Source organism: Peromyscus eremicus, chromosome 13 (assembly GCF_949786415.1).
Source record: "Peromyscus eremicus chromosome 13, PerEre_H2_v1, whole genome shotgun sequence".
NCBI lineage: Eukaryota > Metazoa > Chordata > Mammalia > Rodentia > Cricetidae > Peromyscus > Peromyscus eremicus.
In genome coordinates this window covers 25,946,446-25,972,897 of record NC_081429.1, presented here as the reverse complement: position 1 = coordinate 25,972,897, position 26,452 = coordinate 25,946,446, and the positions used below count along the sequence as shown (strand labels likewise).

Below are 26,452 nucleotides of genomic sequence, written 5' to 3'. Positions count from 1 at the left end.
GGGGATTTGTGCTGACTGGTAGAAAGCCACCAAAAACAAACGCAGCCCGGCCGGCTACTTACACTCATACTTGAAGAGAATTATCCTGATAATGTTGATAAACTCACCCGCAAGATGGCTGGCTGGGGTCACCCTCCTGGGGGGGGGGGGGTGTCCTTGAAAAGACGATGGTTAGCAGCCAGAGCTCCTTAGACCTGAGATGTGACAAGATGATACAGGTCCCCAGTGCGGTGTTTGAAGGCCAGCAGCCTGCATATTTTATAAATAATACCCTTGCTGCTGAGCTGCAAGCAAAAGAGATCCGATGACTAGGTGAGTCAGCCTTCCCCCCACCCGGCCCGGCACCTGATGGCAATCAAACCTAAACAGCCGTCCAGATGAAACAAACCCCTCCCTCAATCGTTTGACAGGCCTGGGACCAATAGTAACAATTACACTTACGGCTACCGGCCTCTTCTCTCGGCCTTCCCAAACCGGCGTCCTTTGAAATCTCTGCCTGCTCAGGGTCTGCAGACCGCGACAATTAACTTGCTTTTTTTTTTTTTTTTTTTTTAACAACTCTTGTTTGGCTTAAGGCCCCAAACGGGACTGCGTGTATCGCAAAGAAAATAATAAGCAAATACATACGGATGGGAAACGTTTATCGCTAGGTTGTTGAGAGCGCAGGGCCACCTCTCGGTTGAACTTAAGCAATTTCGATGGAGAGGCGTTTTAAGAAGCCAGTAAATAACACGTGGCAACAACAACTAACCCCAAGTCAACTGAATCAGTGACGCGGAGAGGCCCCGAGACGTTGGGAAGGACACAGCCAGAACTGAAGCTTGGTTTTTCTGCGGTGCAGACAGCGGATGTAAAAACATTGCGGGGTGTTACGAGCTCGCGTTGGGGGGTCGTTTCCCTGTCCTGGAGCTGTTGGGCAGAGCGGGCGCACAGTCCTGCAGGAATGCCAGGCTCCTAACGAGCTCGGCTCCGGCCCCAGGGGTGGGGTGGGGTGGCGGTGGGGGGGGAGGGGCACGGCTCCAGCTGATCGCAGAATCCGGCCCGCGCGTTCCCGCTTCCTAACGGCCTCGAAATGATTTACACGAGCAGAAGGTGTGCACTGGCGGGGTCCAGCTGGCCTTCGCGTCACGGTGAGTTTTATTCTGCCATTTTTTTTTCCCCCTCCCCTCCTCCCCTCCTCGTTTGAAAGCGGCTTCTGCTTCCCTCGCCACCCCTCCCCGCTCGCCCTGTAAAGTTTGTTTTCAAACCGTCAACCCCGGTTTCCCATCTCTGTGGCCGGAGAATCGCCTTCGTGAGCCAGGGCCGACTTGGGAGCAAAGAAAAGCTACCTTGTGTACATAATGAGAGGCACCGCGTGGCCGCGGATAACCGCCGCCGGGGAAGGAACGTTTCGGCCTCGCGCCGCCGCGGCTGGCTTTAGCCGACCCGAGGCGGGTTCCGTCGAGTGGCCCCGAAGCCACGGTCCCAAGTTAGCAAACAAAGCGACTAAGCAAGCAGTCACCGCCGGGCCCGGGACGGGACTCCTGCCACTCACACGGCCCAGCTCCTCCTCCTCCTCCTCCTCCTCCTCCTCCTCCTCCTCCTCCTCCTCCTCCTCGCGTCTCTCCTCCCTCCTCTCCGGAGTCCCCCCAACGGATGTGAGCCACCAATCCCAGCCACAAACAACCCTTCAAAAGCAGAGAGAGGCGGCCCTCCAACGGGCGCCCCCTCCCCGCACCACATCAATCCCGCACCGGGGCGCAGCGGCTGAGTCATCGCCAGCCAGGTCCCGGAAAGCGCTGCGCCCCGGGCGGTGGGTTCTCCCCTGGACACGGTCCTACAACCGCCTTCTGCGCCGATTTCCGCGTGTGCACTCTGCAAACCACCGGGGGCGCGCGCCGGGTCGGGGTGGTTTTTAAGGTTCCTGCCGTACGGGGACGCTTCCCGCAGTTGGTTCATTTTGGAAAGAAAAAAAAAAAACACCCAAGCTTCTTTAACGCCGCGTTTTTAAACGCGCTCCCCGGAGGGGTTGTCTTTGGGAAGGGGGCGCGGCGAAGGCTTGCTTTAATTTCCAACGTCATCGTAAACAGACTCCAAAGTCTAGCGGGTCATCCTGTGGCCGCCTTGGTGTGACTCGGCTTTAACCTTGTTTTCACCGGGATGCCTCCTGCCGGATCTCCACCGAGGTCACAAAACCAGAACAGCCACAGAGCCGAAACTGGAGACAGCCAGCGGCGCTGACGTCGCTGCTCGGCTTATTTACGTTTGGGGTTTTTCTTCTTCTTTTTTTAAGTAATGGGGGAAAGTCTTCTGTGACATGTGACAGTTGGTTTGCTTTGCTTTTTTTTTTTTTTTTTTTTTATACAATCGGGCATAAGTGAAAACTAGACCCAGAAGTGCGGGCATGCGCGTCTTGAAGTCAGCCAAAACAGCATCTGGGTTGTATTTGGGGAGGGGGTTATTCATCGTGGAACGCCTATTGGAGCTCCCCTCTCAAGCAAAATAAACCAATAGGAACGAGTGTGTACTTAATGGCTAGTTTCTGTTTGAAATACTGAAGGGTGGAGGAGGGTATCCTCTGGTGGGGACTGCAGCCCACAAAGTAGACACTGTTTACCGAAACGGACGAGCAGCTCCGGCGTGATCACCCCTCTAATATAAAGGCGTAGCTGCGGGGGGTGGGGGTGGGGAGGTGGTCGCAGCGGGGCGCAAAGTGTGCGCCCCGGTCGTCTTCCAGCCGAGACATTTAAAGAGCATGTGAGCATGACAAGTGTCTATCCGCAACGTGTTAGATTTCGAAACTGCCTTGCAATCCAATCCGGAACTCAGAGCCCGGGGGAACAGACATTCGCCTAGTGTGCCTGTGTCTGTGTCTCATCCTCCCCCCCACCCCATACACACACACCTCCCACTGTCAAGAAGAGTCCACGAGGAGAAGGGTGCGCCGTGCCGCGCCCGCGTGTCAATGGCAGCTGCGCCTTCTGGAAGAAGTTGGTTCTTGTCCGGAATACTTTTCCTCTGGTGCCCCACCCCTTGAATCAGAAGCCGCTGCCTCTTGCGGCTGGAGCCGGGACAAGTGGAGTTTGGGGCAGCTGTCAAAAACAAGGGTGGGGGTGTCCTTTCTTCCCTGGGGTGGACAAAGAGGGGGAGGAGGGGGTGTCTTTAACCCTCTCCCCATCTGTTGCAAACTCAATGCAAACTCTTCACCCGGGAGGAAAGGCCTCCCTAAGGAGACACCGATGTGGCCGCCGAGGGCTGAGGGATGGGGACTGTACTAGTGCTACAGGCAGGCGGGCATGACCCTGTTTGTGGGCTCCGCCACCCCCGAGAGGGACCGGTGACCGCGGCCCCCCGGACCAGGGCTGTTGAGCTGGAAGGTGCGGGGGAGGGGCAGAGGAGCGGCTGGGCGGGCGGGCGGGGGACTGGGCGGGCGGCTGGGGGCGGAGGCAGGACCTCCTGTACCTTCCCTCTGCTCTCTCACTCTGACAGCGCCGAGGTGCGCGGAGTGGAGCGGGAAACAAAGGAGTTGAGTAGGGAGGGGAGTGAGTTGGGCCAGGGAGAGCCCCCGGCTGGCTGCCAGAAGATCCTGGCTGGAGGAAGCCCAAGTGTCACTTGAATTCCAACCCTGGGAGCCAGCGCCTGGGACCCAAGCACCTTGTTTAGCAATAGTGGCTGGAATACTCTCCTGTAAGTTACCAGAGCGCCAGTAAAGGAGGATCATCGCCCGACCCCCCCGCCACTCCGACTGCTGGCCCCTAGGAACCCCAGCTTCACCTCTCGCTGGGACGCGAGTTCCAGAATGAAAAGCAAAAAGGGTAAGGCTGCGGGCGGGCTGTGAGCACCCGAGGCACCAGTGCGGGACATGTGCGGGCCGCGCTCGATCGGGGGGACACTGACTTGGTGGACTTTTCCGCCCGGTGGCACCCGGGCTTGGAGAGGTGGCCGTTCTCTTTGTTGAGGCTGTGTCTCAAATGGCAGTTGCTGTTCCTTTCCTTCTAGACACAACACGAGGGGCTGTTGTGGGGAGACAGCCTCACCACGCTGCTGGCACGTTGTCAAGAAACACGCTCAGCGCCTTGTTTGTGCGCCTCCAAGTTTCATTGTCTTCCCTGACACCCCATGCTCGGCCCTGCCGCGTGGTTTCTGGTGCTGTTTCTGGGACAGGGTTGTGGGGTGGGTGTTTAAGGAGACCCTCACACCTCGCTTTTCCCTGTGGGGGGTCGTTGGCGCATTCCAGCCGCCTTACCTTTTGTCTAAAAGTTCGGTTCCGGGTGCTCTCACTGCTCACCAGACCCTGGTACTGTTTTTAGGGATGTGTGTGTGTTTTTTTTTTTTTTCTTTCACTGTCAAAGGAATGTGATCCCGGACCCACACATGGTCTTAGGGTGAGCATCGCCTTGGAAAGCTGGACTTTTAAAATTACTAGCTTCTAAAAGTTTTCCCACGATGAATTTAGGACAGCGTGAGCTGTTAGAATACCAGTACCATGCAGTCAAAATGTGTCCAAGTGTGACAAGCAGGCTTGGTTGTAAGTGCAGAGAGCGAGACTGTCATTGTTTCCACCAAGCTTTACAACTAAAACTTGCCGTCAGTCTGATTTAAAAACAAAATACACAGGGGAGGGGGAAAAAAAAACCCGAAAGGTCAAAAGCCTGTGAAGTCCCTTTTGAAGCTAACTTTGGAGTCCCTGACTGGGAGGTCCCTCGAGTGTTCAGTCGTGGACTGGAGTTGGCTTTTCTGTTGTGATTTATGTGGAGTGGTTCAAAACAGAAGTTAATCGCTTGGGGAAGCTGGCGAGAGGGGGGCGCTGCTGCGCATGCCCAAGAGCTTCCTCGAGTTTGTTACTCCACATTCTTTCAGACCCCGACCGCGGCTGCCGTTCCAACGACCGCGGTTCCAACGGAACACGGTTACGGTGGCCACCGCCGCACACACACACCCCGGGGTTCCTCCCCGCTCTCCGCCTTGTAGAGTTGTGCCGATGTAGTTCCGTAGGAGACCCTGAAACTACGGAACTCATGAAGACCCCGGGTACTTGGTTAAGTAGGCCGCCTTGCCCATCTCCATCCTGGGACAGTGAGAGCCGGGGCGCTTCGAGTTGGGAAGAGTTTAACTGAGTTCTGGGGAAAGGCTTGGGGATCCTCTGCAGAGCCCTGTCACCCTTTGACTGACAGATCTAGACCGGGTGGGAGGCGTTCTGTCCCGACAGCACCTACATGAGGGTGTTTCGGTTTTGAGTGAAACGCGAAGCTGGGTTTCCGTGGGTGGGAAGGGGGGCTGACTACTAGCCTCCCACTCAGGTACCACCCTCCTGGGTGTCCCCTTCCACAGATGCAAGGTCTGGGGAAAACATCGGAGGTCCCCAGCCCAGGGCGCGTGGGTCCCGCAAGTCAATCCCCAACTCGTGGAAACAATGAACGGTGACGTGTTGGAGGGGAAACTTCGCTGCCGCCGCTTCAGAGCTTCTGGTGGGGAGAGAGCGGAGACTGCTGAGGTTGCCCCGGGCTCCTTTCCCTTTTTAGGCTTCCCCAGCACATGGTCTGGGACGGGGGCAGACCCCCGAGGCAGTGAGCCGCAGCACCGCCCCATTTCGGGGTCCTTAGGGACCACGGTCCAGCTCAGTTGCTAACTTGAACGGTTAGCAAGCGGGCTTCACTAAGGGTTGAAGAACTCCGAAGAACAAAAGCTGCTTGCTCTCTCTCCTCCGGCTCCTCCCTCTCCTGCGAGCCTCCACAGCCCTGCCTCCTCCTGCCTGAGACTACCTGGGAGGGGAGGGCAAGCTTCCCTGTCCTTGGGCCAGGACTGCTTAAACCTGTCCCGCCTATTGTCCGCCGTAGGAAAGTCTGAACATCCTTTCAACTTTCCATAGAACAAAGACTGGTCTGATAATAAAGTGCCTTCATAGAAAGCCGAGACGGCCCGAAAGAGCTCCAAAAATGGCTTCGGAACAGGCTGGAAGAAGGCTCGGCTAGCAAAACCCCCAAGTGTCCTCGCGGGGTCTCCAAGCCTGTTGAATCAGTTTAGGGCTGCGCTGCGCTGTGGATTTAGTGACTTGGGTGTGAAGTTCCGTCTGGGATACTTGTCCAAAGGGGAGACTTGTTAAGTTTGTTTTTTCGTAAACTTTTCCTTTGATCTTTCCCCCACATTCTTTTTCTAGTCTCCGCTAGGTCTTTAAAATCCAGGCTCTCCCACCCCCAACCTCGATGTTTCAGAGCTTCAGAAAAAGAAAGTGAAGAAGCAAGATTTGCTTCTTAGAGCCATGGGATCCACAGGCCATCTTGTGGCTTTCTGAACAACATTTCCTTGTATGTGGGTAGAGTAAGAGGCTTGTGATTCTGTCCCACACCCACCCCTCTCCCTCCCCAACTGCATTTTTTTTTTCAAAGTGTAAGCAAAGCAAGACTATTGGAAACAAGTCCTGACCGGGAAACTTTTAAAAAGCTCTGTTACAGTAGGAAATGAGTAACAAGGAAAAAAGCCTTTGTTTTTCCAAGTCGAGCCACGATCGGGTCGGGAGGGAGTTTTAATGGAAGCAGCCCTGACAGTAGCAAACGTGGTCTAGCAGAGCTGAACACATCAGCTGGCGCGCCCAGGGCACCGAGTCTCAACTTCCTGTTCCTTCAGCCTTTGTGCATGCTTTGGAAATACTTGTAAAGAGGGCCTGGCTGCTGGCGCTCTCTCTCTCCTCTCTCTCTCCTCCCTCTCTCTCTCTCTCTCTCTCTCTCTCTCTCTCTCTCTCTCTCTCTCTCTCTCTCTCTCTCTCCCCCTCTCCTCCCCCTTCCCTCCCCTCTCTTCCTCCTTTCCATCCATCCTCCTCCCTTCCTTTCTTTTTTTTCTTTCTTAAATGAACAGGGGTGGCAGTTTGATGTTGGCTAACTGAAACCTGTTTTGTGTCCCTAAACCTATTCTGAAAGATCGCGCTTCTTGTCACACCCGAGGGATCAGATCAAAGGCCAGACTTTAGGGGTTTTTTGTTTCAAGCACTTTGTTATTACCAATTTACAGTTGGGAATTAACTGTTCAATGAGCATATTTTCACACTTTTTCCCTCCTAGATTTAAAAGGAGGGGGCAGGGAATAGAGTGTCTGGCTTTTCTGAAGTTGGGGGAGTTGAAGCAAATTGCTTTATTCAAATGCTTTTAGTTACCCAATTAACCTGGCATGTTTAAAAGTGAGATTTCCTTGGTTATCAAAGCAAATGTGAAACAGGAACTAATTTATAATCGAAAAGTTGTTTTTTTTTTAATGGTTTTTCACCCAAATTTCAATATGGGACTTTTAAAATTGCTCAGATTCTGTATAAGGATATCACTTTCGGTTTTAAAATTGCCCTTTCTTTAGACTTTTTCTTTCTCGAAATATTAATTGCATCTTTAGGAAGGGACCTTCAATTGTGTGGCAGTTAAAAATGGAGGGTTCGTGTGGTTCTTTCTGGCAGTTTGTTAAGCCTTAAGCTACAGTGAATTTGCAAAATCATCTGCCTCTTTTGTTAGAACTTGCTTTTACTTTGTCTTTGTTGGATTTGGGCTTTTCCTGTAGGAATGCCTTCTAGCATCTTCTGCCCCCTGCAGTCCAAAGCTAAAAATGTGTCAACAAAGTCAGTCTGCTCCAGGTTGCAAAAAAAAATTCTTTAAAATTCATGGAGTTGGTGTATCACTCTGAAGAGTATTCTGTTTTATTTTCTGGATCAGTAAAGGGACTCAATTAAGATTGAATAAAAAGCTATACAAAAGCTTTAAAAAGATACATCTTTGAAAACTTTTCCCCTCAACCAGAAACACAGTTTCATAGATTATAAAGTTTACATTGCCCAACTTGTAGGAGCTAATGGCATTTGTTAGAGAAGACTTAAAGTTCAAAATAATGTTAAAATGTCTGCAAAAGTCCAGCTGGCTTGAATTGTCATTGAACTCTGATTTAAATACTCTGTAGGGTTTGGGAATTCTTAGCATTTCTGGTAGGATTAAAGTATTTACCACCAAAATGGCTTCCTTTGGGGGTTGCATATTCAATTTTCTTTGTCATGTAAGAATTAAAGACTGATGGGTAGGGTAGCACTCGAAGTTCATATCTAATTGACAGCTTAAGGGAACATCCAAGTATATAAAAATGTACGGTGCTTGCTTTCATACGAACCTTTCATGAAAGGAAAATGTACTTATTCACTGGAGTATTGTCTCTAGTTAGCAGTGACCTTAAAGACAGGGTAGTGAGGTACATTCCCGCACTGCCCAGCACTCTTCCTGTTTCGAGTGTGATGACTTACTCCCTTCGAGTGCAATTTGTCTTTTCAAAGCATCATGTTAAAAAAAAAAAAGTTATAGCTCAGTTGACAACAGCCAGAAAGACTGGGAATGAGGTGGGTGAGTGTTTATAGTCTGACTACTCCCCAGGCCTTTCTATGGAGACCCTGCCCAGACTGAAAACTTCACACTCCGTAGTTGAGAAAACACAAGGACATGGAGTAGTCTAAACAAATGAGCTTTGAGATGGTTACCCTGCTGATAAAAGTGAGTGACAGTGGGCCCTTGTCCTTTCTCAGGCATTGTTGCAGCATCCGGCAGCGAGACTGAGGATGAAGACAGCATGGATATTCCCCTGGACCTTTCCTCTTCAGCGGCCTCTGGCAAGAGAAGGAGGAGAGGCAATCTGCCCAAGGAGTCTGTCCAGATCCTGCGGGACTGGCTGTATGAACACAGATACAATGCATATCCCTCCGAGCAAGAGAAAGCCCTGCTCTCCCAGCAAACACACCTGTCCACACTGCAGGTAAGGGGTAAGCCACAGGTTAGTGCCAGAACTGCGCCCCTGTGGTGCTGAGTTCCACCACCATGGTGTGTCCCTAGCGGACGCATATGCTTTTTTCCCTTACCCTTAGACGGTTTATAGCACTCCTGGGTGTCAGTAAGCTCTTCCCTAGTCTCCTATTCCAGAGAGAGAGAGAGAAACAGGATCTTTCCATTTGAAGCTTTATAGTGTGAAAAGCTAATAATTGGCTATTTATAGAGGACAGAAACACTTGACACTCATCTGACAGGAAACGTTTCCTTCAGTGCCTGAAAGAAGACCCTGTGCAAGGTGTATTGGAAAGGAGGTTAAACCTCACTCTATTGCCCAGGAAACTGGTTTGATATTTAAACAAGGACAGAACCTCAGTGAGGTAATTCGTGTTATGTCTGTTGACACAGTCATTTGAACTGAGAGAAATCAGTTACTGGGGGGTGTGGCCTCTTTTATACAGGAAAAGCTTCCCTGTAGTTGATTAACTTAAATGCTAGGGCAGTAGGTAGGAGGTTGAAACAGACTTAAAGGTGAACCTTCCTTAAAGTTATTTGCAAGTATTTGAGATTTTATACCTTTTCCCTGCTTCCGTGACACATCCAAAGCAAATTTGTACTTGTGACGGGCTGACTTGGCTTAAATGCCTCGCAATAACTTGTACGTCCCGAAGCTTTTTCTTTTCTTTCTTTAGTCATTTGCTGTGGTTGGGCCCCTGGCACGCTAGGCAAACGTTCTACCATTGATTGAACTACTTCCCCAGTCTCAGATAAGCCCTTTATGCCTCCTTGAATTCAGAGAGGGCGGTCAGTTAGGCACCCTACATAGGATGTTTTCAGAACCTGTTTGTCAAGTGCATGGAGAAAGTGTTGAAGCAGATCCCTGTGATTTCAGGTCTGTAACTGGTTCATCAACGCCCGCCGCAGACTCCTCCCCGACATGCTGAGAAAGGATGGCAAAGATCCAAATCAGTTCACGATTTCCCGCCGTGGGGCCAAGATTTCAGAAGCTAGCTCTGTGGAAGCTGCGGTGGGCATCAAACACTTCACGCCAACTCTAGATGAGAGCCCGTTTCATTCCTGCACGGCTGGACCCAACCCAACCCTAGGGAGGCCAGTGTCTCCCAAGCCTTCCTCCCCGGGATCCATTCTGGCTCGCCCATCAGTGATCTGCCATACCACTGTGACTGCACTGAAAGATGGGCCCTTCTCCCTCTGCCAGCCGGTCGGTGTGGGACAGAGCACAGATGTACAGCAGCAAATAGCAGCCAGCAACTTTACAGACACCTCTCTCATGTACCCAGAGGACGCTTGCAAATCTGGACCGAGTCCAAACCCTCAGAGCGGTCTCTTCAACACTCCTCCCCCTACTCCGCCGGACCTCAACCAGGATTTTAGCGGATTCCAGCTTCTCGTGGATGTTGCACTCAAACGGGCGGCCGAGATGGAGCTTCAGGCCAAACTCACAGCTTAACCCTTTTTCAGACAAAACAGTGCTCCAAAATAGGGTCCTGATTGTCAGGGTGATGGCAGAGATGCATTATTTTATATATTTTTCTATTAATATTTGCACATGGGATTGCTCAAACGAAGCTTCCTGTTACTGAGATGTCTTCAGTGGAATACAGTCATTCCAAGAACTACAAACTAAAGCTACTGTAGAAACAAAGGGTTTTCTTTTTTAAAATGTTTCTTGGTAGATTTTTCATAATGTGAGATGGTTCCCAATATCATGTGATCTTCTCCCCACTCCTTTTTTTGATGTTTTTTTTTTTTTTCAGACTGTGCAATACTTAGAAACCGTAGTGTCTTTCTATTTCCATGTGGAACAGGATGCCCACAAACAGTCTAATGAATAAACATTCAGTTTTTTTTTAGATTCAAGCAAGTATGAATCTAGTTGTTGGATATCTTTTTTTCATGATGTAATAAAGTATTTTCTTTAAAAGTTATTGCAATGAAGAGTATTTCTTGAAGGAAGCACTTAGGAATATGGTACACCCATGAGCAGGAAGTTGGGGGCAGGGAGGAGTGTGACTTAGGAGTGTGTCACTGCTTTGAAGAGCTGTGGACAACAAACCAGTATGAATAAACAGGATGTGTGATATTTACTCTTAAGTGGAGGGGGAGCTGGCCCTTCAGTCTTTGCTTAGAGATGAATGGCAAATTGCAGTGAGGTATCATTGCTCCCTCAGTAATGAGCTGCCGCAGCTTTCAGACAGGCCAATGTTAAATGAAAGGCTTCAAGCCACTGTTCGTAGGTTAATTTTTCACAAGTAAACAGTACAAGCAATTTTCAGATGTCTTTCTAAGATTTGTTCTGGTGGTACAGGTGGGATAGTGCCGCACTCATTTGTAGAGAAATCACCTTTGATACACTTGGAAAGCATGTTCCAGAACGGTAGCATGACCAGGAAAGTACCATCTATGATGATATTCTGAGTTTATTAAACTTTCCACGGTCATAAGTTTGAAAAAAACGGTGCCACGTACAAGTGGCGTTTGTTGGGATAGGAAATTACTTACAAAGTCGTGTCCCTTTGTCTTGTGGCATGCCACAGAGTCGTTCTTACAAAGTCATGCTTAGCGTGAAGTTCCTTTGTTGTTAAAGCCCTGTCCTCTGTATCCCACGGCACCAACTCTCCAAAGTTTGAGGGTGCATCACAGCTTCTGTGTGCTGATTTTAGCCAGTAGCAAACTCTCACACAGTGAAGCTGACCTACATGCGGAAGCGGCCGCTATAGAAAAAGATAACACTCCAGCAGTTCCCTTGTAAGTAAAACAGAAAAACCGGCGGTGAACACCCAGAAGGGTAACGAGATGAAGGGAAAGTCTGTCAGATGGTTACCTGACCATAGTACAAACGAAATGAAGGTGGGTAAGGAGTTGTGCTTACGTCAAAGCAGGGTCAAAGGTCACTAACCTTGCTTTAAATCTGACCGCCTACCCACGTTAAGGTGTTACTCACACATTAAAAGACAGTGAAAAGAACCCAAAAAATATAAAGCTGGGAGGGAGGTAACTCAGGCCTAAAGGGATGCATGAGGCCCTGGCAAAAAAAGGAACAAGGTTAAGTGTCAATGAGACCCAAAGCCCATGTTTTATGCAGTTTTCCTTACTTGAGCTCCTTATAGATCCTAGTTATCATTAGCTGATACAGAGTAAACACAAGCCATTATGTTGAAACATGTCATTCAAAAACTGTCATATCAGCTGGGCATGGTAGCACACCTGTGATCCCAGCACTGAAGAAGCAGGAGAAGCCTAAGGTTGAAGCCATCCTGGGCTACTTTTTGTTGTTTTTTGTTTTTGTTTTTGGGTTTCTCTGCGTGACAGTCCTGGTTGTCCTGGAACTCAGACCAGGCTGGCCTGAAACACACAGAGATCCGCCTACCTCTGCCTCCCAAGTGCTGGGATTAAAGGCTGCTTTTTGAGACCCAGATTTACAACAAAATTACTCATGGGGCTGAGGAGTCATTTAGTCGGCAGGGTGCTTGTCTAGCATGCAGACGACCCTGGGTTCTGTCTCCCATAGACTGGACAAGATGGCACATATAAGTCAACCCAGCCTATATTCAAAGTTATACTCGGCTACGTGGGGAGCTTGGCCAGCCTGGGCAACTTAAGACCCCTGTCTCAAACTATTTTAAAAACCAAATAGAAAAACAAAACAAATAGAAATGATTCTTCTGCATCTACTGTTTACGTGGTACAGGTTTTCATTTGTTTACTTTTACCATCTCATTGGGTCTTTAATTTAGTCTGCCTTTGAATCAATGTATTTGGTCACTTTACACCTAATCTCTTTCCAGCACCGTGCCCAGCCATCTGTTGATAGATTTGTAGTCTCTCTGTGTGTTTGTTTTTTCCCTCCTTTGTATGACTTCATTTTTGCATTATTTCAGTTTAATTAGTATTATTTAGTATTTTGTCTTTAGTTTTTTGTTTGTTGTCAGTCATGAACTATACTGTTAGTTTATTTGCTGTGTTTTTTGGAGACAGTCACATTAAGGAGACCAGGCTGGCCTTGAACACATAGATATCCACCTGCCTCTGCCTCCCAAGTTCTGGAATCAAAGGCATTCACCACTGCACCCAGCTGTACTGCCAGTTTTGAGTGGTTGTTATGGGGATTACAATGTGCATCTTTAGTTTATTGAAGTCTCCAGTAAGTTCTGTTCACCTAATCTCCTGCTTTGCTTTCCTGTGTCTGTAAACATGCATCTGTATACAATGAGCTTGATGATCCAGATAGAAGTTTCGCTTAAAACAAATCAAAACCTTGAGCTTGGTCTGGCTTGGTAGAATATGCCTTTAGTCCTGGCACTAGAGAGGCAGAGGCAGGGGGATCATGGTGAGTTCCAAGCCAGCCAAGGCTGCGTAGTGAGACCCACTCTCAAAATGACGAAACAAAACATGAGCTTTGTGGGAGACAAAACATAATAATACTGGTTTAGCATTTCCAGTGTCTTCCATTCTTTCCTGTAGATTCAAGTGACATCTAGTGTCATTCCTTCTAAACTGGAGGATGCTCTCCTACAGGAGTGGAGTGTGAAATGGATCAATTCTCAGCCTCCCCCTCCCACCTCCCTCCCCCGGAGAGAATATTTTATTTTTTAGTCAACTGAGCGTCATTTCACTTCTGTCTTGGAAGGGTACTTTCACTGATGGAGAATTTTAGGTTGGTATTTGTTTTCCTTTGGCTCGAATAAAGCACAACCTCCGTCCCCACTGTTTTGGAGGAGACACTTGCGGTTGTCCCTTTTGTCTTTTCCTTAATGGAGTGCATTTCCTTGGCTGGGTTGTTTTGCCAGTGGAAACGATGTGGCTAGGTGGGATTTTCTTTTGTTTGCAATCATTTTTGTTGGTTTCCTTTGCCTTGGAGTTCACTGGACATCTTGGATGTGTAAGTAAAATCAGGGAAGTTTCGGCCATTTGTTTTTTGTTTTGTTCCGTTTTTTCAAGACAGGGTTTCTCCTGTAGCCTTGGCTGGCCATTCGTTTTTAAAATACATTTTCTATTTTCTTCTCTCCTAAAATGCCAAGAAACTTATATTAGATCACCTGAGGTTGCCTTACATGTTTATAAGGTTTATATATTCACTCTATTTCAAATTCAGGAGTTCATCTAATTATCAGCTTACTCTTTGTCTTCAGTCTGCTGTTGGGTCTATCTGGAGTCATTTCGTTATACTTTTTATATATAGATTCCCATTTGCTGGAAATAGAACCCAGGGCCTCGTCCATGCTCTGCCGGTCCTTCACCATTGAGCTGCCCCCAGACTCCCATCTGGTTCTTTGTTTTACAGGATCTCACCTTGTAGACCAGGCTGGCCCCGAACTTGAAGTGATTATCCTGCTTTTGTTTCCTGCATGCTGGTTAAAAAGGAGTCCACCACCACACCCAGCTTTATTCTTGTTTTTGAAAAGTCATGTCTATTCTATTGTGATCACTGGCTTATTAATTATGTATTATTCCTGTGTAAGCTCGTTCTCTCTCTCTCTCTCTCTCTCTCTCTCTCTCTCTCTCTCTCTCCTATTTGTGATGTAGGCCAGAGAATGACATTAGGTGTCCTCAATCACTTTCCATTTTATTTACTGAGCAGGGTTTTTTTTTCCTGAACCCAGAACCTCACGCACCACTGCCCTGAGGATCACCAAGTCCGAGTGCTTGGATTACAAGTGGGCTGCTATGCCCACCTAGCTTTTACGGTGGATGCTGGGGTTCTGAACTTCAGTTCTTACATTTGCATGGCAAAGCTTTGTCCACTGAGCCATAGTCTTCCCCGTCCCTCACAGGCTATTTATGATTAACAGCCTTAAAGCATTTGTCTGCCAATTGTAATGTGTCACGAGAGACTAAGTTTCTGTTGGCAGCCTTTTACTTCAGTAAGGGGTCAACTTTGGGGGCCAGTAACTTTTTTTTTTTTAACTGTACACCAGACATTGTGGATGGGACATGAGTAATGAGTCAGTTCGATGACATTCCTCTAAAGAATTAATTTTTGTCTTCAGCCAGTTCTCCTGGTTGGATTAAACATCATGTTGTAGCTGAAGTCTGGACCTACTCTTTCACTGTCCTGCAGTGGGTTGCAGAGCGTGCTCTGCCTTACACAGACTGAGACTTGCCCCTGCAACTACAGCATTTCCCAAGATCTTCCTAACTCTTCTATTTTGTCCACCCCAACTCTTTCCATGACATCTTTAAAAAAAAACCATATTTTTAGAATTTACTTACTTTATATCCCTGAGTGTTTTGCCTGCATGGATGTAGATTCTGGATGAGCCCTGGTCCTCTGGAGACCTGAGCTATCACTCCATCCTCTTTCCGTAACATCTGGTCTCCCGACTCCCTAGCCTTAAATTCACCATCCTGCTTCCAAGGCTAGGATTATACAGGCTTGTGCCAGCATGCCTGACTCAATTAAATCTTTGTTAAATATTTTGTTCCTAGTTGGTAATTGTTAACCTTGAATGCCATTAGTCTAGAAAAGACTACATTATTACTGGAAATTAGAACGTTACTGTCCCTTTAAACTCAAAATCAGTGGGGAGAGGAAGGGGTGGGGCTGGGTTGAATATCCCAGGCTGGCTTAGACAAATTCTCCTGTCTCAGCCTCTTATTACAGTTGTTCATCACCCCAACCAAGCTTAAATCTTTTTTTTATTTTTTAAAGATTTATTTTATAAATAATTTGCCTATATATGCAGTCTCCAAGGGTTTCAGAAGAGGGTGTCGGATCCCCTAGAACTGGAGTTAACAGACAACAGTAAGACATCATGTGGGTGCTGGGAACTGAACTCAGGTCCTCTGCAAGGGCAGCAAGTGCCTGCTGGGCAGTGGTGGTGCACTGCTTTAATCCCAGCACTTGGCAGACAGAGGCAGGCGGATCTCTGTGAGTTCCAGGACAGACTCCAAAGCTACACAGAGCTGTCTCAAAAAAACGGGGGGAGGGGCGGGGGAGGGGCAGAACAGCAAGTGCCGTTAACTGCCGAGCTATCTCTCTGGCCCCCTTAGACCCTTTATTTTTTGGGGGGTGGGGTGGGATGTTGGTGTTCGGACAGGGTTTCTCTATGTAGCCTTGGCTGTCTTGAAATTCACTATGTAGAATGGGCTGACCTCACACTCAGAGTCCGCCTGTCTCTGCCTCTGGGATTAAAGACATGGGCCACCACTCCCGGCCACTTAAGTCACTTCCTTGAATATTAGAATCACCTTGAAAGTTTTAAAAACTATTGTGGCCAGGGGCTGGGAACTTTTTTTTTTTTTTTAAACTTTCTATTGATTATATCTTATAGATGAGTCTGGGAAACCTCTGCCCTGAATAGCCTAGATTGGCTTGGCATGGAAGAGGCAGGTTCATCCTAAAGTCCCGATTCTCCTGGATTCCCCCCCTCCTTTTTTTTCTCTCTAGTTCTCTTCCGATCCAGTGCTCAGGACCAAATCCAGAGCCTTGTGTTGGTTCTGTGGTGTTCTACTGCTGAGCTCAAGTCCTACACCTTGTTTCTCTCAGGAGTTGTCTGTACTCTTGGGTCTGGCTTGGTAGCACGTACTTTTAACCCCCGCACTCTGGAGGCAGGAGGAAGAGGCAATCTGTGAATTCAAAGCCAACCTGGTTGTATAGTGAGTTCCAGGCCAGCCAGGGCAGGGATACACTACGAAAAGCTGTCTATAAAGGAAAAAAAGGTTAGCCCTTCTCTTCCCAAGCTATTTTTTAAAATGTACTTCCGATAATAGACAATTTTGGAAAAAATATATAATTTGATGTAGAATTATTTTGTAACCTAAGTCAGTGTTTTTCCTTCCTTCCTTCCTTCCTTCCTTCCTTTCTTTCTTTCTTTCTTTCTTTCTTACTTTCTTTCTTTCGATTTTTTGTGACAGGGTTTCCCTCACTGTCCTGGAACTCGCTCTGTAGACCAGGCTGGCCTCGAATTTAGAGATCCACCTGCTTCTGCCTCCCTAGTGCTGGAACTAAAAGTGTGTGCCACCAATGCCTGGCTAGTTAAAGTTTCAATATAAATTTGCTATTTGGCACTGGACTCACGAGACAGGATTCACGTGGTTATTACTGCCTAAGAAGCCAAGCCCCTGTTAACCCTGAAGCCACTGCAAGAAGGTAACATTCATTTTTATCTAACCCCACCCCCCAAATGAATATGTATCTCTGGAACATGGCCAAAGAACAAAAAATAATATGTAGAGATCTGAGTTTTAGATTTTATTAAGCTCATTAGCGGGAGAATGTGTTGAGTCTTGACCTCTCAAAATCATGACCTGTAATTAAAAATAGACTGCCCTGTGGGCTGAATTTTATGATTCAGAGGCTGAGAAGAGAATGCTCAACAACTGAGTGGCAGATGAAGGAAAGGAGGTAGCTTAGGCCAGTGGTCACAGCAGCAGAGCCAACAGACAAGGGAAACATGATAAATGGATGAGTAAGAATAGCAAGTTTGACAGAGATTTAACAAATGTCAAGGAAATAGGATTTCTGAATGAAGTTGTTTTATAGACACCGATAGCCCATGCAACCCTGGAGGTAGCGTGTGGGTGACTTGCACATGACTCAGATCCCATGATGGAAATTTACTCAGCTTTTGGAGACTGTTGTAGGCAGACATTTAGCAAACAGCATTTACAGGTAGGTAAAACAAAACCGTGGGGAGATTTCTGAAGACAGTTGTTACCCTAGGAAGCGTGACCAGCTTGGTTTCTGCTTTAGAAAAAAAATCTCAAGCTCCATTTCAGTATCTTCAATTTTTTTTTAATGTGATGTGATGTGATGTGTGTGTGTGTGTGTGTGTGTGTGTGTGTGTGTGTGCCTGTGTGGGCCACCCTACATATATGAGGATCAGAGAACAAATTGTGGGAGTCAGCTCTTTCTTTTTTTTTTTTTTTAAGTTTTTTGAGACAGGGTTTCTCTGTGTAGCTTTGCACCTTTCCTGGAACTCACTTGGTAGCCCAGGCTGGCCTCGAACTCACAGAAATCCCCCTGGCTCTGCCTCCCGAGTGCTGGGATTAAAGGTGCGCGCCACCACCGCCCGGCAGTTCTTTCTTTCTAATGGAACCTGGGTCATAAGGCTTGGTGAGGAGAGCCTTTACCCACTGAACCGTCTCACTGGCTCACTATTTATAAATAAAATTACTGAAACTTGAATGTGTTGACATTTGATAAGATCATTCTAATTTATGGTATTGGGATAAATTCAGCTCTTGTCTGAAATTACTGCATATACACATATGCAATAATGGATAGGATATATATATCCGAAAGGTATGGATTCTCATATAAATTTTAATGTGAAATCATAAATTGAAATAAAACAAGGACAGTTGCTATTCTAATTTTGTTTGTCTATTGTCACCTGGTCTAATCATATTTTATTGCTTTAAATTCTTTCTAATGAATTTCGGTTTGAAATTTATTTGAATGATTCCGTAAAAAGCAGATCTATACTATTGTTTCCCTTTATCTACAGTTCTTAGGGTTTCAGTTACTCATGGCCAAACAAGGACCTAGAATATTAACATGGAAAATTCAAGAAATAAACAACTCATGTTTTAAATTCTGTGCTGTTCTAAGGAGCATGACACAATCTCATGCAATCTTACCCTGTGACTCATCCCCCTTTTCTATACAAGGGATACGAGGCCTGCCTGTCAGTCACTTGGTAGCCACATTAGTTACTGAATGGACGGATGGCATCCAGCGCTGGTGTTCATAAGGCAAAGACGCAAGTGTAGTGAGCCATGATGGCAATTAGCATATGCCAGAGAGTGGTTTACGAAGATCGTTCTGTAAGTGAAAAAGTGAAAGTTCCCAGTAAGGTTAGAAAAAAAATCATATCCTGTAGTTGGTCAGATCTAAGGGAGATCAAATCTACCTGTGACATTGGAGGAAGGAGACAGAAGTTCACGCTGATTCTGGCTGTTTAACCTCAAACTGCACATGGTCCATGACAAGTACTTAGTTAAGATAAAGGGTGATAACTGTGCGCACATAATTTGGAAAGAGCAATTATATGTGATAGGATTCAGTACTATTGGTGACTTCGGGTATCCAGCAGGTGTCTTAGAATGTACACACCTCAAGGACACTACTTTAAGACGGCTGCCAGTTCGTGATGGTTACTTGACATTTTTTGACCCATCCATGGTCTGAAAGCAGTCGACTCATACTTCTGATCCTGATGGTTTCCCAGGCCAGTGAGGACACTGTCATGCTGAGCAGCCACAGTGAGTCACAGCTCTCAGTCAGATCATGAGGGGAAACAAATGGTACCTTGATGTGCAGCACTGTGTTGATATGCAGGTTTCGGATACAGGTGCTTGGGATGTTCAACACGTTATAGCCTAGGTTTATGGCCCCGTCTCAAAAAACAAAAGGTGCTGGAAATGTAGTTGAGTTTGAAGGGCAAGGCCTTGGCTTCCCTCTCCAGTAAGTACAAATAACCAAAACACCACAAAAGAACAAAAAAGATAGGCCATACTAAACTAGATAAGTGGGGGCTGGAGAGATGGCTCAGTGGTTAAGAGCACTGACCTGGGTTCAATCCCCAGCACCCACATGGGAGCTAACTATTGACTCTAACTCCAGTTTGAAGGGGACCCGACACCCTCTACATACTGGCAAAACATCCATACATACAAATAAAGTAAATCTCTAAACTAGATAAGTGTATTAAATTCCTTTTGGAATTAGAATATTTTCAATTTATAGCAGATTCATCTGGTTGTAATATCATTATAAGTCAAGGAGATAAGTATTACACAGACAACGTTTTATCCCCAAGACCATGTGCACAGCAAACTACACAATCCATAACATCATTTATTTAATATTTTCCAATGAACGATCGATATGTTAATTAGCTCAATCCAATCATTTCACAATTTATACCATAGATCAAGATGCCACAAAAAACCAGTTTTTTTCTACACAACTTTTGTAAAGCCTTTATAAACTTCAAAATAACTTTTAATTGTAGAATTTATTTTTTTTGTTGTTGTTGTTGTTTTTGTTTTTCGAGACAGGGTTTCTCTGTGTAGCTTTGTGCCTTTCCTGGAACTCACTTGGTAGCCCAGGCCGGCCTCGAACTCACAGAGATCCGCCTGGCTCTGCCTCCCCAGTGCTGGGATTAAAGGCGTGTGCCACCACCGCCCCGGCTTAATTTTTCTAGTATCTTCTGTAAATCCAGGATAGCAGTGAAATGTCAGATTAAGAGCTTGGGAGTGTGCTCAGTGATCCTGCACTTGCATAGGGTCCAAAGTTCAATTCCCAATACTACATATCGTAAACATAGAAACAAAGTCAGATTAACTTATAAGCAACAGTATAATATTTATTGAACACCTTATGTTGCCATTTATTACATTATTGTATTTTATTGAGTACCTTACGTACATGTCGTTTGGACTTCACAGTTTAGTGGGAGGTGTTACTACTGTACAGGGGGAGGAAGCCGACTCCCTTGAGTTTAGCTTGTCTGCAGCAGCTGGCTGTAACTGAGCCCTCCATTCACCGGCGGATCCTGCAGATTCACGCTGTGTGTGCACTGTGCTGGAAATCAAACGACCTGCAGAGAGAAAAACAAAACCAACAGACAAAACCAACCCTACACTCTCAAAGATTTTGGAGTTGCCTTGGCAAAAGATCGTTTACAAATTGTATTTTCTAAACACCTTTATTTTTTTTGTTGTCTATCAAATGACCCTCTCTCCATTTCCTTTTGGCCACACCTGCTTCTTGAGCAGGCTCTCCGGAGGCACTGATCCATCCTCTGGGTTTCCTAAGTCTCATGAACTACGTAGTCTGGCAAAATGAACTCCTTCACTGTGCTCTTTGCTCTCAACCAGCTCAATTGCTCAATACTTTTTCTTTCCTAGGTCTCAGCTCTCTGAGCCCACAACCTTTTTTTTTTCCCCCAGTAAGTTTCTGATTTTATTTTGACCCTTTAATTCTACTCATTTTTTTCTGTTAATACTCCGGCTTTTAATAGAGATGAGGAGACAGCGGTGTATTAGAAGGACCCGGCAAGTTTATGATAAATCCACTCCTTCTCTCTCCCAACCCCACCGCATCCATCTACTTTTGAAAACGGGATGTGCGTTACTTAGAGCCAGGGGGGCTCAAGTGGTGTAAAGACCAACTTCGAAAATAAATAAATACCTCTGTGCAAAGAAAACAGACCACGCCTTTCCCCTTCGACCCAGACAGTCCCGGAGCGATCAGCCTGGGCAAGCTTTCTGAAAGGCTCACCTCCGGACAAGATGAGCCGGTCTGCGGCCGCGCGGCTCTTCGCGGGCAGGTGCTGCGCGGCTCGCCAGCTCCCCGTTAATTTGAGCCCGCCGAGGGACCTTTGATCAGCGCGCTCGCTCGCAGCCTGTAGGCTTCCCGAGCTGGCTCCGGCGACTTCAAAAGAGCTGTAAAGCGGACTGTAATCTCGGCCTTCCTGTTTCTGCGCCTGCCCCCTGGGTGCTCACACAAACGCCCGGCTTCCCACAGGACCATTGTCCTCTGGTCCTGCTCTGTGCAGCCGCCGCAAACCCTGTGTGCGCCCGCTTGCAGGGGGCTGCGCCGCTCTGTGACTCAGATTTCGGGCCAGAGGAGGACCCAGTTCAGGTTCATTTGCTGGGATGTGGGGGTGGGCATGTCACTTGATGCTCGCTGGCCGGAAGCTGGATGTGAAAAGCCATCAGTTTGGGGAACTCTATACCAGGGAGGCAGCTTTTTAAGTGCAGTGCACTTCCACAGACTGGCAGTGGGCTGAAATGTTGATCCATAAACTACAACAAAACTCCTGACGAACGCAGTCAGTCAGCCAGTCAGTCAGTCAGTCAGTCTGTCTGTCAACCTACCTACCTACCTACCTCTCTATCTATCCATCCATCTATCCATCCATCTACCTACCTACCCACTTACCTGTCTATCATCTATATCATCCCTGTGTATTTTGAGACAAAGTTTCCCTTTATATTCCTAGCTGGCCTCAAACTCTACATCCTCCCTCCCTCTTCTCCACTGGCGCATCCTTTTTCCTCTCGAATATTAGTCCCCACTTGCCTTTGGACGTTCATTCTCTCTCAAGGCCCACATAATTTTGGGTTCTGGGATCTTAACTGTATTTGGGATTCAAAAAACGACTTTTTCAAAACTGCACATTTATTTTGTGTGTCAAGTGTGCATACCTTGGCAAGTGTATACATGTCAGAGGACAACTTGAAAGGGTTCTCATCTCCTGTAGGGCACTGAACTCGGGTCCTTGGGCGTGGCAGCAGCAGGTGCGTCTACCTTCGGAGCTGTCTCCCTGGCCCTGATCTATGGCTTATATTACGGCAGCACAGAGGAAAAAGAGAACTAGACCAGTGTGGCTTAAGCAAGCTTTTGGTTGTGTTTTGACAATACCAGGGCTTAAACTCAGGACTTGGCTGACATGAGGCAAAGCTTTTCCTGCTGGGCTACATAGAGTCTTCAAAGTAAACTATTGAGAATCTTTGAAAAGCTTGATTTCTTTATCTTCCATTTGGTATTTATTTTTATTTATTTGTTTATTTATTTTTTGTTTTTGAGACAAGGTTTCTCTGTGTAACCGCCCTGACTGCCCTGGAACTCGATCTGTCGACGACGACAATTTGGTATTTAAAACACTATCCTTCTCCCCTACCTGCAAAAAAAAAACCCCACTAAACTTCAAAGTTGTTGAAAATCACAGAAGGTAAACTCAGGTCTCTTCTGAGTATCCCACCTATGCTGGCCAAAGGGAGAAGGTGAAAGCAAATTAGAGGTTCTGCCATGGAGTGACCCACCCTTGAGTAATTAAGAACTGGGATTGGGGGCTGGAGAGATGGCTCAGTGGTTAAAAGCATTGGACCCAAGGACCAGTACCCACACTGCAGCTAACAACTGACTGTAACATCAGGTCCTAGAGATGCAACACCGTCTTCTGACCTGTGCACACACATGCAGACAAAAAACTGATACCCATAGAATAAATAAATAAAAGAGCTGGCTTTGATCTGGGGCCAAACTCACTGGTAAAGCTCTGGCTTAGCGTGTAAAAGGCCCCACGGTAGGTCCCAGCACCAAAAACGCCCAAAACAAAAAAAAAAACAAAACCCTTAATCTGAGAGATGCTGGTCACCCTGTCCTCACTGAAGTTGTCACCGCTCCCTTGAGCTTGTGGCCATCTTTGAGGCCCTCACACTGCTTCCTCCTAGGAAGTCCTAAGGACAGCTTTGCTGCCGCCTTGTCAATAGAAACTGGAGAAGGGCGGGCTGAGGGATGAGCAAATCAGAGCCAGACCGGAGCCGAAAGGCAGAAGCAAGTCCAGGACGCTCGCCCACAGGCAAGTAAGAGGAAGCAGGATTTTGGCCCCAATCCAGGGACGGTCACTGGACATTTTAACGGTTTGTTGCCCACTCCATTTTGCTCTGAAGAGCTTGCTTTGGCTGGGTATAGAGGCACAGGCCTTTATTACTAGCACTTGGGAGGCAGAGGCAGGCAGATCTCTGTGAATTCGAGTCCAGCCTGGTCTAAATAGTGAATTCCAGGACAGCCAGAGCTACATAGTGAGACCCTGTCTAGAAACAAACAAACAAAAAAAAAAAATACAAAACAAAGAGAAAAGAACTTGCTCTTTGTTACTTCACGTGTGTGTGTGTGTGTGTGTGTGTGTGTGTGTGTGTGTGTGTGTGTATGTATGTATGTGTGTGTGTGTGTGTGTGTTATCTTAATCTGATTTCTGGTGCTGTGATAAAACACTGACCAAAACCAACTGGGGGAGGCAAGGGTTTATTTGGCTTACACTTCCTCATCACAACCCATCTCTAAGGGAAGTCGGGGTGGGAACTCAGGAAGGGACTTGGAGGTAGGAACTGAAGAGGCCCATGCCCTGCTCCTCCTGGCATGCTCAGCCTGCTCTCTTATGCTACTCAGGACCACCTGGCCAGAGGTGGTACTGCCCACAGTGGGCTGGGCCCCCCTACATCAAGCATTAATAAAGAAAATGCCCCACAGACGTACCCATAGGCCAATCTGATGGAGACAGTTTTTCAATGGAGGCTCCCCCTCCATAGACAAAAGCTAACCAGCATAGGAGCTATGATAGGATGTATGTCTTTGGACAAAACCATCAAAAGGACCATGGCAAACTTCAGGGCTGACACCTTAGGGAAAAGAACAATCTATGTTAAAACATGAAATTTGACAGTCAGGTTTTATGTTTCAGGTGGGAGCAATCAGGGTACCGAAGCGGGGTGCCCTGAAATAGTGGGGAGAGAAGTGAAGGGTCAAGGAGAGGTCAGAGTAGGGACAGGAAGAGGGGTGTGCTGTGGTCTGGTGGCAGACCACTGTTCCACGAAACCAGAGATCCAGGCAAGTCCTGCCAAGTACAGACAAGGTGTCCTGTACTGAACGTAGGAGAGGAAGATCGTAAAAGACTAAAATATTTCTTTCCTTTTCCTTTCCTTCCCTTCTTTCTTTCTTTCCTTCCTTCCTTCCTCCCTTCCTGCCTCTGTCCCTCTGTTTCTGCCTCCCTCCCTTCCTTCCTTTCTTGGTGCTTAGGGATTAAACCCAGGATCTTGTACATCTTAAGCACACACCCCACCACTGAGCTACACTCCCAGCCCCCCTAATTCTCTGACACCCAACAGAGCTCCTGTAAAACCTGTAGTCAGTCAGGGATGGCTTCTGGATCATATCAATGTAAACTTAGCAAGAAACCAGAGGAAGACCTGGAGGCTGGTGAGGAAAGAGCCCCATGACTGCAAGAAATAAAAAGACACAGTCTTGAAGTCAGGGAAAGCACTGGGCAACTGCATCCACAAAAGGACATCTTACTGGAGAGTGAGCAGCGGGGAGAGGCAAGGCTGGTTAGAGCCGGAACAACAGCCCAGGTCGGAGGGGGCTGGGTAAGTGTCGGGGTCAGATAAGAGTCAAACTCCGAGAAGCCTCGAAACAGACCCACGCCCAGAGCTTGCAAGCCACGTACCCAAAGTTCTCTCTCGCTCGAACTCTCCAGTACTCATGTCTGCACACAGCCAGCCCTGACCAGTTCTGGAGTCTGCAGGTGCCAGTGCAAAATACACATGTAGAGCCCCTTCCAAAAGGACCACCAGGGCGGGCAAGATGGCTTAGCATGTTAACGTACTTGTTGTCAATCCTAATCACCTGAGTTTGATCCCCAGGACCCAGGTGGTAGAAGGAGCAGACTTACTCCCTCAAGTTGTCCTCTGACCTCCACATTTACAGAGCGGTATGAGTCCGTTCCATCCCTCACAGATAAATAAAATGTAATTTTTGAAAAAGAATCATGGGAGGTATTTAGGTTCTGGGTACATACTTTACAGGTACTTGGATGGCCGAGGAAGACCTAGTTGAGCCCAGGTGTTCAAAGTCAACCTAGACAACACGGCAAGACTCCTGTCTCAAGAAACAAACAAAACAAATCAAATCAAAGACACAAACAATCAAAATGCAAACAGCAAAAGAGGAAGCGAAAGGGTCAGGAGTCCAAGGTCACCTTCAGTGGTACACAGAGTTGGAGGTCAGCCGAAAATACATTTAACCTTGTCTCAGAAACACCAAACAAAGCAAGGTACCCAGGGGTCCTTTTCCTCTCTGGGCTCGCACACTGTGATCTCTACTTAGGCTATCCTGTTTGCAGTGGAGAAGATCGACGAACCCATAGCATGGATTCTCTTGGACACTGCCAGCTTTAAATGGAAATGTAAGAGCGTTTCATCATATGTGGAGTCCCCCAAACTACAAACTTCAATTTCACCACTTGTAGGAGCATTTGGGATCGTACGCATCGCGTTCTTATAAAGAGCTGCACGCAAGCAGTCAAACTGTTTAGTTTTGCTTTTTTTTTTTTTTCCCTCTTCTGGTCTTAACTGGCTCATATCTCACTAACACACTCCAAGTCAGGCAGAAGGGAGAGTCAGAGGCGTCATGGTGACCCCGTCTTGCCCTTGCCTTCTTGATCATTGTTGGCTAACACAGGACAGTCACAGGAGCAGGAAAGAATGTGACCGAGTTCCTTGTTCATTCATGTTTCTCAAATATCAGCTTTTTTTTTCTTTTTTCCTTCTGGCTTGAATGAAAAGCATTCCCTTTCTGGACTATAACTACCATCTCTGGTTCTCAGGGGCACCCGTAACAGGTTTATCTGACACCCACTCACTACAAGCACACGTGAGCTGACTCTCTCGTGCATATGTGAGCTGACTTTGGGGTTGTGGCTGCGTGTGGACGAGATAGTGAGGAAAACGACAATGTATGGTCAAGGCTGGAGAACCGAGCTGATGTGTTGCCAAGGGAGACACTGCACACTTGATCCCAGAACTCCATGGACCAGGCCCGTAGGAGTGAGCACACAGTCATGTCGGAACACAGACCAAGAACGGAGTCAGGTGAGGAGAATTCAGGTGCTTGTGAGAAGACTCCAAGAAAACAAGACCAGAAACCGGGCAGTGGCGGCGCAAACGCCTTTGATCCCAGCCCTCAGGAGGCAGAGGCAGGCGGATCTCTGAGTTCGAGACCAGCCTGGTTCCAGTTTAGCCAGGGGTACACAGAGAAACCCTGTTTCCAAAAATGAAACGACCTCAGTTTCTTCAGAATACAGAATTATTTTTGGAGTATGTTTTCATGCTCCTCACAGGTGTAGTGGATAGGAGTGAGTTTACTTCACATTATTTAT

At 47.2% G+C, this 26,452-nt stretch overlaps 1 protein-coding gene across 5 annotated transcripts; it reads left to right on the top strand.

Moving 5' to 3' along the window:
* Positions 1–1,005: 1,005 nt before the first annotated feature.
* Positions 1,006–10,708, top strand: Tgif1 (TGFB induced factor homeobox 1). 5 transcript variants are annotated; one of them, XM_059278043.1, is made up of 3 exons: positions 1,006–1,130; positions 8,522–8,748; positions 9,652–10,708. In XM_059278043.1, the coding sequence occupies exons 1-3, from the start codon at positions 1,073–1,075 to the stop codon at positions 10,228–10,230; spliced, it is 864 nt and encodes a 287-aa protein (XP_059134026.1). In that variant the 5' UTR covers positions 1,006–1,072; the 3' UTR covers positions 10,231–10,708. The 5 variants fall into 5 exon arrangements, with proteins under 5 accessions (XP_059134026.1, XP_059134030.1, XP_059134027.1 ...); XM_059278047.1 differs by lacking the exon at positions 1,006–1,130 and adding an exon at positions 3,154–3,356; XM_059278044.1 differs by lacking the exon at positions 1,006–1,130 and adding an exon at positions 3,445–3,794.
* Positions 10,709–26,452: the final 15,744 nt, after the last annotated feature.

Excerpts from the sequence above, each read along its gene's own strand:
- Tgif1 (XM_059278047.1), top strand. The coding sequence starts at position 3,242 with ATGGGGACTGTACTAGTGCTACAGGCAGGCGGGCATGACCCTGTTTGT. Across the intron at positions 3,357-8,521 it reads CAGGGCTGTTGAGCTGGAAG|GCATTGTTGCAGCATCCGGC; the intron begins GTGCGGGGGAGG and ends GTCCTTTCTCAG. Across the intron at positions 8,749-9,651 it reads CACACCTGTCCACACTGCAG|GTCTGTAACTGGTTCATCAA; the intron begins GTAAGGGGTAAG and ends CTGTGATTTCAG.